This window comes from Chiloscyllium plagiosum, chromosome 17, assembly GCF_004010195.1.
Source record: "Chiloscyllium plagiosum isolate BGI_BamShark_2017 chromosome 17, ASM401019v2, whole genome shotgun sequence".
NCBI classification, from domain to species: domain Eukaryota; kingdom Metazoa; phylum Chordata; class Chondrichthyes; order Orectolobiformes; family Hemiscylliidae; genus Chiloscyllium; species Chiloscyllium plagiosum.
In genome coordinates, this window is record NC_057726.1 from 41913233 (window position 1) to 41928119 (window position 14887).

Consider the following 14887-nt stretch of genomic DNA (forward strand, 5'->3'; position numbering starts at 1 on the left):
TTCTACACCTTTCCAAAATCTGTTTCTTCACATCTCTGCTGCTATTGGGGGGCCTATAGTAAACACCCAACAAGGTGACTGCACCTTTCCTATTTCTGACTTCAGCCCATACTACCTCCAAAGGCAGATCCCCCTCGAACTGCCTTTCTGCAGCCGTTATACCATTTCTAATTAGCAACGCCACCCCCCCTCCTTTTTTACCACCCTCCCTAATCTTACTGAAACATCTGTAACCAGGAACCTCCAACAACCATTCCTGTCCCTCTTCTATCCACGTTTCCGTGATGGCCACAACATCGTAGTCCCAGGTACCGATCCACGCCTTAAGTTCACCCACCTTATTTCTGATACTCCTTGCGTTGAAGTATACGCACTTGAACCCATCTCTGTGTCTGCAAGTATTCCCTGTCAGTGCTACCTTCTTCACAGCCTCCCTACATTCTTGGGACATCCTGAAAACAGCTAGCCTACTTTCTGGACTACAAGTCCGGATCCCATCCCCCTGCCAAATTAGTTTAAACCCCCCCACATCATTAACTCATCACACAAAGCCTATTTCATCCTCCAGTTGCCACAAGTCATAGTTTCTCAGTAACCTGTTCAATTTTTTTTTGAAAAGTGGTGTAAAGTGGTTAATGTTGAGATAGATAGGGAACTGATACTAATTTTATTGCCTTAACTGGACAGAAGTTATCAGAAGGAGGAGCAAGTGAGGACTGCAGATGCTGGAGAGCCAGCGTTCCAAAGGTGTGCTGCTGGAAAAGCACAGTTGGGCAGGCAACATCCAAAAAGCAGGAGAGTCAACATTTCAAGGATAAGCCCTCCGTCAGGAATGAAAGTGTGTTAAAGGCAATAGTTGACTTCTGATGACTCCAACATCTGCCTACTTAAGGAATTAACACTCGTTTACGAGATATTAGATTAAATTCCCTACAGTGTGGAACCAGGCCCTTCGGCCCAACCAGTCCACACCGACGAGTAACCCACCCAGCTCCATTTCCCTCTGACTCGTGCACCTAGCACTATGGGCAATTTAGCATGGCCAGTTCTCCTGACCAGCACATCTTTGGATTGTGGGAGGAAACTGGAGCAAACCCATGCAGACACGGGGAAAATGTGCAAACTCCACACAGACAGTCACCCCAGGCTGGAATCAAACCTGGGACCCTGGTGCTGTGAGGCATTAGTGCTAACCACTGCCGCTGGGTGATGGCGGGGTGGATCTATCACAAGATATTCTAGGTCATTTGTTTTTCCCACATAAAGCAGTTATGAATGTTTTTAATCAATTTTGTACAATATGAAATTTACACATATATATTGCTTACCAAGTCATAAAGAATATCTGTATGCAATTCAGTTGACAGAATATGTTCTGTTGTAATTACTGATGCATTGGGGAGTGAATTGGCTTCAGATCATCGCAAGACCAAGCTCATTTGTCTTGAGATTCACTCAACTGCAATGCCTTTATTTTCAGGCTGAGAAACTACAGGTCAGGGTGACTTTAAGTTACTTTACTGGAGATAGTGACTTGCCTGGTAATGTTCACTTTGAAACAACGGATTTCGGTTTGTCATTGACACTTGGTTAAAAATATTACATGTGCTGCACAAAACTTTGATACTGTCTTCAACCTACTTAATATTGTACCATTGCAAAGTGTGCAATTTCATTTGGTTTTCAGCAGAAAATCTTGAAGTGTTTGTAACATTTTAAACTATTATTTGTATATAGGCCCAGAGTGAGGAGCTGAAGCATGCCACTGTTCTGCTTGCTGCTCAACAGACTGCCTTGGAGATCATTGTTAATATGTGTTGTTCAGAAGGTATGAACTGAAATCTCACTATTTCTGAAGATGTTTTCATTTATAATATGCTGCGTGTATGCGGTGACCATCTTGAGTGTACTTCCTCCTGCATAGTTGTTATCTGTGATACGGTAGGTTCAATCACATGAGCTGGGTTCTTCATAACCGAGAGATTTCACTGAGGGAGGAAACAGCTGCTCTACATGTGAGATTTTACTCTGGGCAAGAGTATTATTGGTGACGTTATGAGTAGCACTTAGAGTCATAGACAACCACAGGGTAGCTGTCATTAAGGAGAACACTTCAAATGAGTTGATTGGTTGAATCAAAGGGCATTGGGAGAGATAGAAAGGATACGGGTTTGAGACATTGGTCAACCCCTCTCCCAAACATCATAAGAACTCACCTCGGCAGGATACTTGTGAGGTGTTGATGCTGCACTGTTTTGAAAGGATTGCAGAGTATCCCTGGAGAGGCTGTGGGCTCCAGGACAGTAGTACAAGAGGGGGGGAAGACAAGACTGTAAAGATGAGAAAGTAGCTTAGAGAAGGAAGGAAACCGAGTTGTTCAGATATGGTTTACCAGTCAAAAGTACAGGCCATGTACAGGGAGATTTTAGACTACAAGGACATGGGAAGAAGGATTCCTCACATCGAACTTTGAGAAGAGTTAGTAACCATGCTACATTATCCCAGGGAGGGACTTTTTTTTAATATTGCCGATGCTGCATTTCAATACTTTGAGTAGTTGCAGTCAAGAAAATACATTGCGTTGATCATTTCATTTTTAGAAATGTGAGCCAGTTTTGAATGTTTTATCAATTATTTGCTTAAATTAAAGAGAAAATGCTGTTAAGTAGTGCATTACATTATTTACAAAATATTGTAAATTATCTTGCTTGGTTCGTCTTTGTTTGAACTGAGGGTGGATATTCAACAAATGTGAACTTGTGTTAGCCAGAGTGCTTTGGTTAGTTACTGCTCATTTTTTATTCTGAAATAATACTACACCCTGGTGGACAGATTGTTGTTAGCATTCAGAAGCTCAAATCTTTTTTGTTACGTTAATAAGAAAGGTTGAATATTTATTGTTTAAAGTAGATTCTTCAAATCATTTCATTTTCCTTAAAGTTCTAAATTTACTTATGTCTTGTTTCTTTTGGCAGAAATTAATGTCACTTTCATGGATGCAAAATTCAAATGCCTTCCTGTTTGTTACATGCCTATTTTCAGAGTTAGCATTGCAATGTTACAAACTTGAAAGAGGTCAAGACTGTATGAACAATCGAAAAGCAAAAAAGACCATTTCACCCACTTTAAGAGATAAGATTAAAGAAAAACTGCTCCTTGAATGGAGAGAATAAATTGTTGACTGGAATTTTATTCATGATTTGTACATAATCCAGGAGGCACATTAATGTTCCAATATCATCTTTCTCTTTCCATTTTGGAACACTCATTTTTCCTTCCCATGTATCATACAGAATGGATATTGTACATTATGACCATCATAGAGTGTTATAGTAGTTGTGTTTTTTTGTTGCTTGTCAGCTATTTTTCAATAGAGAGACAATCATGGGATGGTTTACATTAATTGTCTTTGAATATTAAACTAAAATTTAAGATATTGTTCATTTTCCTTTTAAATCAGTTGCATAAAATATCTTCAGATGATAGCTTTTTTGATATTTCCCTCATACCTAACAGTTATGAATGTTTTTTTTCTTTTGAATGAGCTGATAGAATCCATTTTGCTTCAATCTTGAATTTTTATATATTTGAGCTTGTACAGAAGCCTTTCATGAGCTGTTTAGCCATGTGTTTTCTGGAAGCTTGGGTGCACTGTGTTTTAAGACTTATCAGGGTACAGTCAATACATTACTCTTGGTTTTAAAAAGCCAATGAAATCCATCAGGCAAAACCATTCCTTTTGAAGCCATTACAGCACAGATGCAGGCCCCCCCACCCCAACTGCTGCCTGCACTCCATGTGAGTTTTCCCTCACTCTTTCTGCCTAATTCTATCATCCAATCTTTTCCTCGCTGTGCACTTATTTAACTTCCTCAAATGCATCTATGCTAGTCAACTCAATTACTTCACTTGGTAACAAGTTTCACGTACTTACCATTCTTTGGTTAACTTTTTGCCTGTGATGTCTATTAGATTTATCTTTTATTGATGGCAACTAGTTTTAGCCTTCATTTTGACATCTGCCGATTACCTGGAGTTGGTATACTGGGCATAATGTCAAAGTTTGCAGATGACACAAATCTCAGGAATGTAATTAACAATTAAGGAGACAGTAATGGAGATTAGGGCATAGGTTAGTGAAAAGGACTGACATTTGGCTGGTTAAGTTTATCACTGAGAGGTATGAAATGGTACCTTTTTTTGGGAACAATGAGTTGAGGCAATGTGGACAAAGTTATATATTTTAAAGAGTTATATGAAGGGGAGACCTGGATATGTATGCACAAACCTTGATAGCAGGGCAAGTTGGGAAGCTGTTAAAAGTATTGGTTCCTTTGCTTCATTGATCGATGAATAGGGTACAAGAGCAACAAAGTTAAGTCAAACAGTTCATAAGATACCGATTAGGTCTTAGTTGGAATACTGTGTTCAATTCTGGGTATTGCATGTTAGAAAGAATTTCAGTCTGTAAAGATGTTGCAGAATTTGCTAGAATAGTACCAGAGATGAACGATGTTAGTTGCCAGGAAAGACAGGCAAAGCTGGGATTTTCTCTGTACAGCTGAAAAAAGGTAAGAGCAGATTTGACAGAAGTTTTTAAAAACATAAATGGTTTTGTTGGAACAAAAAAGGAGAAATATATTGCAGTGGCAGAAGAGCCTTTAGCCAGACAACTTTGATTTAAGGTTATTGACAAAACCATGAGCAAACCTCCTTTTGCTACAGCAAGTTATCATGATATGAAAGTGTAATGGAATTTGTTTCCAGCAATAGCAATGAAAATAAAGTTGGATAAATACTTGAATACAAAATGTACAGGCTATATAGGAGGAGCACAGGAATGGGATTAATTAGGTAGTTCTACCAAAGATCCATGATGGGTCAAATGACTTCCTGCTGCATAAAGTTTACAAGATCCTCTTCCCATCTACTTTAGAAAAATCTCTTATACCACTTTAAATACCCGTTTTAGGTCTCTCAAGAAGTTTATAAATTATGTTGTTTTTGGATTTTATCTTTAAATCTTGATATTTTCAAGGAGGGAGTGAAATGGAGGATTTAGGGAATGAATCTGATTAGTTGGGGCCCAGGCAATTGAATGCATGGCCAAGAATGGTGAAGCAATGAAAAATCAGGGTTGTGTAAGATTCCAAAACCAAGATTTTCATCATCCTCAATTTACTACACGCCTTAGCCACTGATTCCTAATCTTTCTTCCCCACCTCCCATCTTCATCTGAACCTGGCTATTTGCAAGCCCTCTATCTTTTCAATCTCTGGCCAAAATTCTGATCCCACAATTCCAATCACAAAATTATGATTACCTCCACCCACTGCAAGATGGTCTGCCTATACCCAATATCAACCCAAATGATGCTGAAACCCTCATCGAGAGATTTATTTATATCGGACTATATAATTTCTCTGTTGGTTGATCTCTCATCCTGTGGCTGTGATTCATCGTAAAAGAGAAGTATTTTGCAAATATCATTTGGGACAGTAACTGCCTCCCTCTCAAATTTCTATTGGATAATTCAGTCATCAGAAGTTCACCTTAAGAAAAGCCCAAATTTGTGAGCTAAAGTAACAATTGTATTTCAGAATATGCCATTGTCATTATTATTTGATCCTATTAATTTATGAATGCCAGTAACTGTTAAGTCTCTGAACCAAATATGTGGATAGATCTTGACATGTTAAGTTGGATACATTTAAGTGAAAGCATTTCAAAATTACCACTAGTTCAATCTGATGTTGCACAAAACACAGTATAGAAATCTGAGGTAATTTCACCAGACTGTAGTCACAAAACTAATTTATTTTGCAGTATATCAGATATAATCAGATGAATGTAATTAAACCATGAATGTAGTAGTCTTCTATAAAGTATCCAACAAATATATGCAAAGCAAAACATTACATGTTCAATAATTACATCCTTGATTGATCTGAGTGTGAATAGTAGAACCAGCGTCTTCTCTGTAAATTTTATGGTAATGACACTTTAATTTCTGTTTATATTCAGATCCTTCAGATGATGAATGGGAGGAAATGTCAAGCAGTGATGAAAGTGATAACTCTATGACTGAAGGGGCTGGGATACTGTTTTCTCCACCCTGTCTATCTGCAGAAGTCCTCTCTGCACTTGTGATCTACCTTATTCCAAAAAAGGTAAAAATACAAACTCTGATTGTAGTTTTAGAATAAACATAATTTTCTTTTTTCAATGCTCTCTAGCAATAAATTAAATGATGTTTGCTGTAGAATGTGTATGCTCTACTTGTTTATCATAATTCTTTTGCATTGCCTGATGCAACGTTTTTTTGTGGCCATTAGAGAAGAGTCTTTGCTTCATATTTGGTACTAAAACTCTCGGTGGAGATCAGATTTCACTTGATGCCATTGTTGAAACAAGTAACAGATAATGCTGAAAGCAGTAGCACTATGAGCATGTCTAACAGCAGCTACATCATGGCCTTTACAAATACTGCTGTTGGTGGCATTTCTAAACCTTGCTCACATCTACAATTTTGTACGTCTTTTATTTTAAAGAAATGGAATTATTTATTGAAGAGAATTATGCCACTTTCTGTTTTTAAAAAAAGAATTGCTTTTGACTGACAATTGACGTAAGTGTATTTTGCTATTTAACTTCCTTTAAATAGCAAAACCTATTCAGGAATTGCATGGTAGATAGATACCTGACATAGTAATGATGATTCGGAGATGCCGGTGTTGGACTGGGGTGTACAAAGTTAAAAATCACACAGCACCAGGTTATAGTCCAATAGGTTTAATTGGAAGCACACTAGCTTTCGGAGCGACGCTCCTTCATCAGGTGATAGTGGAGGACTCGATTGTAACACAGAATTTATAGCAAAAATTTGCAGTGTGATGTAACTGAAATTATACATTGAAGAATTGATTGTCTGTTAAGCCTTTCATCTGTTAGAATACAGTGATGGTTTCACTTCTTTCATGTAATGTTGCTTTCCAAGAGGGTGGAGAAAATATCTCTGTTTGTTCCTGAATCAACAATTTCCAGCCTACGATGCTCCACTCATGTTTTCAGGATTATATCTGAGGGCAAACCTACATGACAGTTTTAAAAAAAAAATCTATTCAGTTTCCAATCATTGAAGAGTCCTGACCTTTTTTTTCCAAAGCAGATTTGACTTTTGAACATTTTGAATGATGTCAGATGTTTGCCATTCAGCTGTGCAAGTTTAGAAGTCAAACTGACCATTTATATCATTCACATTAGGAAAGTATACTTTTCATTTGTTAAAAGACATAAAACTGTCAGAGTTGGGATTAGGGTGCAGTCAACGCACCAATTAGCTATATTTAAAGATAATACGAAGGCACATTGAACACGTTTTACAGAAAACGATTTCAAAAATCTGCTTTTGGTAAGTAGAATCTGTTCTGATAAGAACTGTGCAACTGTTTTTGTCTCATAAGAGGTTGGTTTAGAAAAAGGCAGGTTTCTAAAAATCAAAGCTGGGAAATTGGGAAATTAGGATATGTGTGAAAACCACTGCATGCAACTGCAGTGTGTCAGGAAATCAGCCTTACTGGCGGTAATGAAGCCATCAACAAGGAACATTGATTAGTTTAGCAGTGTAGTGAGGCAGCACCATCTGTCAACCCCAGTCAACTCCATCAGCTATTGCTGATCGATAACATACCTATCTGCAATCATAACAAAAACATTAAACAATTAGGCTTTTATAAACGTTAAAGAATAATGTACTTTAATAAGGATTTCTTTATTGCCTTTATCCTTGCCTTGAGTTTGTGTTGTCAAATTGCCCTTTCCAGAATATGGCAAGTTACTCCACAACAATTATTGTGCATGCTATGTAGCTGGCATGAGTTGATGTGTTTCTCTTCCCTGGGGTGAATCTTCTACCAGTGTAAAAAATCAAACTGTTATCTTGTTAGTGTTTCTCACTTGCTGTGTTAAGTGTGAATCTTCAAAACGTTCACATAGAACATTAGTTAGGATAATGTGGTAAAACTTTTTAAATCACAGCCATGATTCTGAAATTAAATTGCACATACAGATTTGTTAAACATTTGGCCTAATAATGAATTAAGACCTGGAAGTGATGGATTAAAAAGAGATGTCAGTAGATGCTTGAGAGTTGACATAAATGCTTTTTCTTTTTTATAATGCTTGTCTTAACTGATAAATCCTTAGGTTCTGGAGAAGACAGAGTTCCCGGACAGTGGGACTGTAGATGTATGTATGAAATATCCATCTTGGCAACATCTAATTGCAAAGTAAGTAAAAGATCTTGTATGTTACAGTAAATTAACTAAAGGAAGTTTGAAAATTAAGACTTTTTGCTACATTTTTCTGTAGGATGAAACGAATACAGTGCAGAGCCCTGACCTGTCTCCATAACCTTTTATCAGTATTGGATATAGAGGAGCTTGGGGGGCCAGTTGCACTTCAGGGTCTTTCACAGCACCTTGCAAAGCTTGTTTTCTCCCAGTCAGGTAAGTTAATTGGATAATAGTAGATATAGCTAAGCACTTAGTGCTTTCCACTTTTATCTTTTCCATGTTGTTGCTGTAGAATATCAGTTTTATGCAGATGTCCCGTATGGAACTCTGCTTAAGGAAAACAATTAATGTCTTCATATGAGTCAATACAGTCACTGGCTGTCATTAAAACTTCCTGACAGTAACTAACTGGATTCAAAACATTAATTCTGTTTCTCTCTCCACAGATGTTGCTAAACTGCTGAGTTTCTCTCTGACATTCCGTTTTTCTAAAGTGCAACAGTTAGTTATTAGTAAGGAATATTGGGTAGTATAAAATCTATTAAAATAAATAAATCACTCAAAAATGACCATAAAGAAGAGGTTTTTGGCACAATTGGCAAAGTGGGAGCAAATTGTGAAGTTAAATGCAAATTTATTTACACAATCATCACACAGGGTGAAATATAGAATTGTTAATTTTTCATGGTAACTTTGTGCTGACTTATGAGTGCAATTGAAAATAAACGCTTTTATTGAGTGTTGAATCTACCATCTGTGAGTAATCTGATTTTAAATCACTGAAAAACTTTTATAAAACTGCCATTTGATTTTTATTGAACATTCCAGTCAGTTTCTTAAATTTGTTTTTAATATTTAAAGATGCTTAAAACATACATACTTGTGTTTTTACTTTAAAAGAATGGATTGTAATTTGGAGTAATTCCTTGAATGGACACAAATGGGTCACCAACAAAAACTCCCTGTGCTCTTTCCTTTGATTCTAAGATGTGGCCAGTTTTGCAGAGCGAATGCTGACTTTCAGCACAATGATTAGATTAGATTAGATTAGATTAGATTAGATTAGATTAGATTAGATTAGATTAGATTAGATTAGATTAGATTAGATTAGATTAGATTAGATTAGATTAGATTAGATTAGATTAGATTAGATTAGATTAGATTAGATTAGATTAGATTAGATTAGATTAGATTAGATTAGATTAGATTAGATTAGATTAGATGTGAGGCAGCAGTGCTAACCACTGTGCCACCGTGCCGCCCACAATGCTGGATTAAGAAACATTAATGATCATGAAAATGTAATTTACTCTTACATAACTTTCATTTAAAATTCCTTCATCTTTAATGCTAGCTTAGCTCATTTCCAGATACCAGTATGTACTCTAGGCCATACTGTCAATGTGGAGACAGTGAGGACCTAAGATGCTGGAGATTAGAGTTGTGAGTGTGGCGCTGGAAAAACGCAGCAAATCAGGCAGCATCCGAGGAGCAAGAGAATCGATGTTTCAGGCCGAAGCCCTTCATCTGCTCTCTAATGTAAGAGCCAGGCTTCAGTGAATTATATTGCTTGAGGTTCAAATGCTCAATAATGACCCAGTTTGTTTGTCTCTTGTAATAAATGTGTTTTGTAAATTTGTTCAAATCTATATTTGATGCAGAGCTGCCAAAGGATTCAGAGTTTTTAGAGGCTGTGACTAGTGCAATAAGGTCATTGCTGCAGAGAATAGCTTCCCAAAATCTTCCTCAAGTAAGTTCAGTTATTGTATTTGAAATTTCTTTCAATCAATGAAATCACATTTATCCTATACTTTAAGGTATTGGTTTAACTGTAAAAATAACTGCTAATTGTACTTAACAAGTAGGAAGGATAAATGATAGCCAATACATTTCATTGTCTTTTTTCTTAGCACCCCAATGCATTTTGACTGTCTTTTCTATTACGAAGCAGAGCCTGAATGCACAACAGCTAATGATATTGTGTGAGGCGGGAGCTCAGTGTGAAAACACCAGTACACGAGTCAACGTGGTTGCTATGATGGGAATCCGTGGCAGTGCACTCGCCAAAGAAGATAACACTGCCGAAGTGCTTCAGGTATTTGAAAAGAATTAAACTCTTTACATACCTGTAGTCTCAATTCTGACAGAGTTTAAGCTAAATGTTTAAACTCAATAAGACAAAAAACAGTTTCAAACAAAATTTGCAAATTCACATGGCTTGTGTGCCAGCTATATGGCAGAGTAAAAATTAGCATTTTACTTCATAATTAGAAGTAAATATATTTTTGCAACGGAGAATGTATCAACATCCTTTGCAAAATATTTTGAACCACGTCCATAGTTCTGCAGAACTAGCTAACAAAATTATTTGAAATGTTTTTCAATTTATCCTGCATCTTGTTCATACATACAGATGTAGGAAAACTATAGTATTTTCCATTTTTTCCATATGTTTATTAATTCCAGATGATAGGAAATTTTTTGCTTCAAGTAGCCAATAAGGATTCCTCAGTTGTGGTGGTTGGTGAAGCCCTGGATGCCATCATTGATGTGTTTGCTGATGGGAAAGAGGCAGAGAAGGCTGCAGATCAGATGAAGCTTGTCCAGGCCCTCAAGTCCTTTCAACCAGTTTTCAAATCAAGGGTAATTGATATAAAATGCACTACAGTCATGTTAATTCTTTAAAGTTTTGAACCAAGGCTTTCTAAGTTAATGAATTAAAATCAATGTTCTGCAAAGTAGTTGTAGTACAGAAGTTCATAAAGAAGTATTCTTTTTCAGTTAAAGTTATGCTTTAAAGTCCACTTTTAATAGGAAACATCTTTTTTATTTATTAGATCCAAAAGGAAGGTAAAGGTACCCTCACTCCCGATCAGCGACTGGTCCTTGACAATGTGAAGGTTAATCTAAAGCGATTTATTGCCTACCAAGAGGCTTTAGTAAAAAAATAAGCAGATGACCATGAAGGCTGATTTTAAAGGAAAGTTGAATTTTATATTTCCAGCTGAGACTTTCTTACTTTGACACACACAGTTGTAAAAATGTTGATGCTCAGTAAACAGTTTTTTAAAATGTGAATTTGCCATAATCTATTACTCAAAAGACTTCTTAAAAAAGTAAAGTCTGGATGATTACAAGATGTTTTGTTTTCAAACAATGCCGTTAAATATGTTAATACTGAGGGTAGTTACATAAATATCATTTTTGAAAGTTATACTAATTTGTTTATTTTGTTGATGCCAGCACAATTTTTAAAAACAAATTCAACAAAATGATTCCCCACCCTTAAGAATCACAAGTTATTGTAACATAATACATGATGCATTTACTCCATCGTATAATTCATGTAGATCGCATAATTTTAGTGAAACGTAAATTTAGAAATAAGCCTAAATCTCAGGAGTAACTGCAAGATCCACTCTAGTCTCTGTCTCCCATTTTATTTTATTTGTCCATGGGGCGGTACAGTGGCTCAGTGGTTAGCACTGCTGCCTCACAGCGCCAGGGACCAGGGTTCAATTCCTGCCTCGGGCAACTGTCTGTGTGGAGTTTGCACATTCTTCCCGTGTCTGCATGGGTTTCCTCTGGGTGCTCTGGTTTCCTCGCACAGTCCAAAGATGTGCAGATTAGGTGAATTGGCCATGCTAAATTGCCCATAGTGTAAGGTGCATTAGTCAGAGGTAAATGTAGGGGAATGGGTCTGGGTGTGTTGCTGTTCGGAAGGTCGGTGTGGACTTATTGGGCTGAAGGGCCTGTTTCCACACTGTAGGGAATCTAATGTAATCTAATCTAAATCCATCTTTGATTTGTAACAAAGCCATTTTATTTTTGTAAAATGTTTTTTATTCTTCAGATCTATTTAAGATACAGTTAAGATACTTGTTTATTGAGGATAATTTATCTGGAAAATACATCTTTTGAATAGATCAATTAGAACACATGAAAAAATTCATTCCTGAAAGTCCAGGGTGTAGGAATATTCAACTGTTTGAATGCCTTGCCATCTTTCTCATGATAAACATCAAAATATCAAAGGGAGTAGTGAAGGATAAAGCCTAACCTTACCAAGAATGAACCACCGTATGGTATATGTGTCTGAAACTGGTTTCCCTGTCAAATTATCTAGCCATTTTCTATTCCTATCACTTCCATGTGTCTTTTATTGGTAGTCTTTTATTTTCATTGCCCTTTCAGGCTGAACACATTTGTAACAAGAACCCTGCACACTTTCATCTTGAGGCGTTATTGATACTTCTGCATCATAAAGATGGTGCCTAGTTTGTGAAAGAGAGCTCTGCTCAGTTGGTGAAGTATTATTCTGTGCTCTTAACGGACATTAGATACATCAGCATTCTGGAATCCCAGCTGTATTTGGATCCCTGGGAATTATTCCAAGTGGCTGTTTGCCCAACCTGTCAGTAGAGCTGATAGTCTCCAGCCAGGTGCAGTACTAGGTAAGTAAATCACATCAACCAGACTTTCACAAGCTGAGGCTAATAGTGGAGTTGTCTTAATTTTTTTAAGCTCAGTGGGTGCAGAGTGCTTTGTAGAAATAAAATTAACTGGAGTCGCAAAGTACCACCTATCATGCTGTTTTGCACAAGAGCTTTGGACCCAAGGTAACTCATGAATAAGACTGGAGAAATTTCAACTGAGGGTTAGCTCTTTCAATCTACAGATACATCTGTATCAGACAAGTAAAAATGCCCAGAAGACTTGGTAAAAACCAGAACAAGATTGTTTGCCTCTTACATCCTGTCAGAATAAATAATTGTAATTTATGTGCTATATTTAAGGATCTAATTTCAAGATTCTAGTCATTAAAATACAGATACTCTCTTCAACTAGCTCTTCCAAAATCCGATCTAGTCATGCTGCAATTCCCAGTCAGGTTCTAGATGAGCACCGGAGTATTCCGAATGTAAGACTTCTAGGATTACTCGTGGAATTCAGTATCATGTTGCTGTCATTAAATGAGTTGCACTTAATTGTTGTGTCATGCCCAATGCTGAAATCTGTTTTAGTGGCTTCAAATTGAACTCCCCTTTGTAGTATTATGAGGTTGACAGGTGACCTGATAGAAGTTCATAAAGTAATGAGAGGTATAGATTGAGTTAATGGTAGTTGCCTTTTCCCTAGGATGGGGGATTTCAAGACTAGGGGGCACATTTTTAAGTGAGAGGAGAGAGATTTTTTAAAAAAGAAGTGACAATTTTTTTTACACAGACGGTGGTCCGGGTATAGAATGAGCTTCTTGAGGAAGTGTGAATGTGGATACAATGACAACATTTAAAAGACAAGTGGATAGATACATGAATAGGAAAGATTTGGAGGGATATGGACCAGGAGTCGGCAATGGAAAGTTTAGTTTGGGATATGTTCAGCATGGACTGGTTGGACTGAAGGATCTGTTTCCTTACTGTATGGCTAGCTGCTGTGAAAAGTCACTATTGGGCAGAAGCTGTCTGGATGTGGAACTTCTATGTGTAACAGCACAGATCACTGCAAATACTGCCTGAGGATATAATTTTCTTCAAAACAATTTTATCATTGTTTTGTAAATCTAATTGCCCAACAAATTTCTGCACTGAAAGACACCTTCATCTTGTTTTGAAAAGTCATACCTTATGAACATAAGAACAAGGAACATGAGTATGCATTTGTGTCTGCTCTGCTATTCAAACAGACCATGATTGTTCTGATTTTAAACCTCAAGTCTATATTCCTGCATACTCCCAATAATCTTTTACTCCTTTGGTAATCAAGAATCTATCTACCTTTTTTTAAAAAATATTTAAAGGCTTCATTGAGCCAGCACTTTTTCAGTACTAACATTTACTGTGGATTCACATAGAATAGAGGTGACCAATCTTTCAAAATGTTAACAGCATTAATCACTGTTTCAAAATAGGATACTATACACTCAGTTATTCTCATTACTACATATTTAGCTTTCTCAATGCAAAATTACAATCTGATTTTGAAAACAAAGAATTTGCTGGAGAAACGCAACACATCAAACATCATCTGTAGAGAGAAGGCAAGAGCCAACAGTTTGGTTTCAGTGACCCTTCTTCAGTACTCAGGTTTTTTTTTTGTTTCATTAAAATGGTTCTTTTCAAACTTGTTCATTTGAATTATTGGCTACCTCTTCGTAGGGTATGTGGAACAATCCATCTTCCGCAACTACACTGGCCCCACCCCCCATCTTTTCCTCCGCTACATTGATGACTGTATCGGCGCTACCTCGTGCTCCCACGAGGAGGTTGAACAGTTCATCCACTACACTAACACCTTCCACCCCGACCTCAAATTCACCTGGACAGTCTCAGATTCCTCCCTCCCCTTCCTCGACCTTTCTATTTCTATCTCAGGCGACCGAATCAACACGGACATCTACTACAAACCAACCGACTCCCACAGCTACCTGGACTACACCTCCTCCCATCCTGCCCCCTGTAAAAACGCCATCCCATTCTCCCAAATCCTTCGTCTCCGCCGCATCTGCTCCCAGGAGGACCAGTTCAAAATACGTACAACACAGATGGCCACCTTCTTCAAGGACCGCAATTTCCCCCCCGACATGGTCGACG

At 37.3% G+C, this 14887-nt stretch overlaps 1 protein-coding gene across 3 annotated transcripts in view; it reads left to right on the forward strand.

The window, feature by feature from the left end:
* The window catches only part of heatr3 (HEAT repeat containing 3), a 44583-nt gene extending 33050 nt beyond the window's left edge, over nucleotides 1–11533 (forward strand). The window contains exons 8-15 of one of the 3 annotated variants that reach the window (XM_043706947.1): nucleotides 1738–1828; nucleotides 6025–6170; nucleotides 8206–8288; nucleotides 8371–8507; nucleotides 9956–10044; nucleotides 10243–10389; nucleotides 10761–10937; nucleotides 11132–11533. In XM_043706947.1, coding sequence (XP_043562882.1) covers nucleotides 1738–1828; nucleotides 6025–6170; nucleotides 8206–8288; nucleotides 8371–8507; nucleotides 9956–10044; nucleotides 10243–10389; nucleotides 10761–10937; nucleotides 11132–11245 — 984 coding nt within the window. In that variant the 3' untranslated portion in view covers nucleotides 11246–11533. The remainder of the gene's footprint in view (nucleotides 1–1737; nucleotides 1829–6024; nucleotides 6171–8205; nucleotides 8289–8370; nucleotides 8508–9955; nucleotides 10045–10242; nucleotides 10390–10760; nucleotides 10938–11131) is intronic. The other 2 variants (XM_043706945.1, XM_043706946.1) reach the window with 2 other exon arrangements.
* Nucleotides 11534–14887: the final 3354 nt, after the last annotated feature.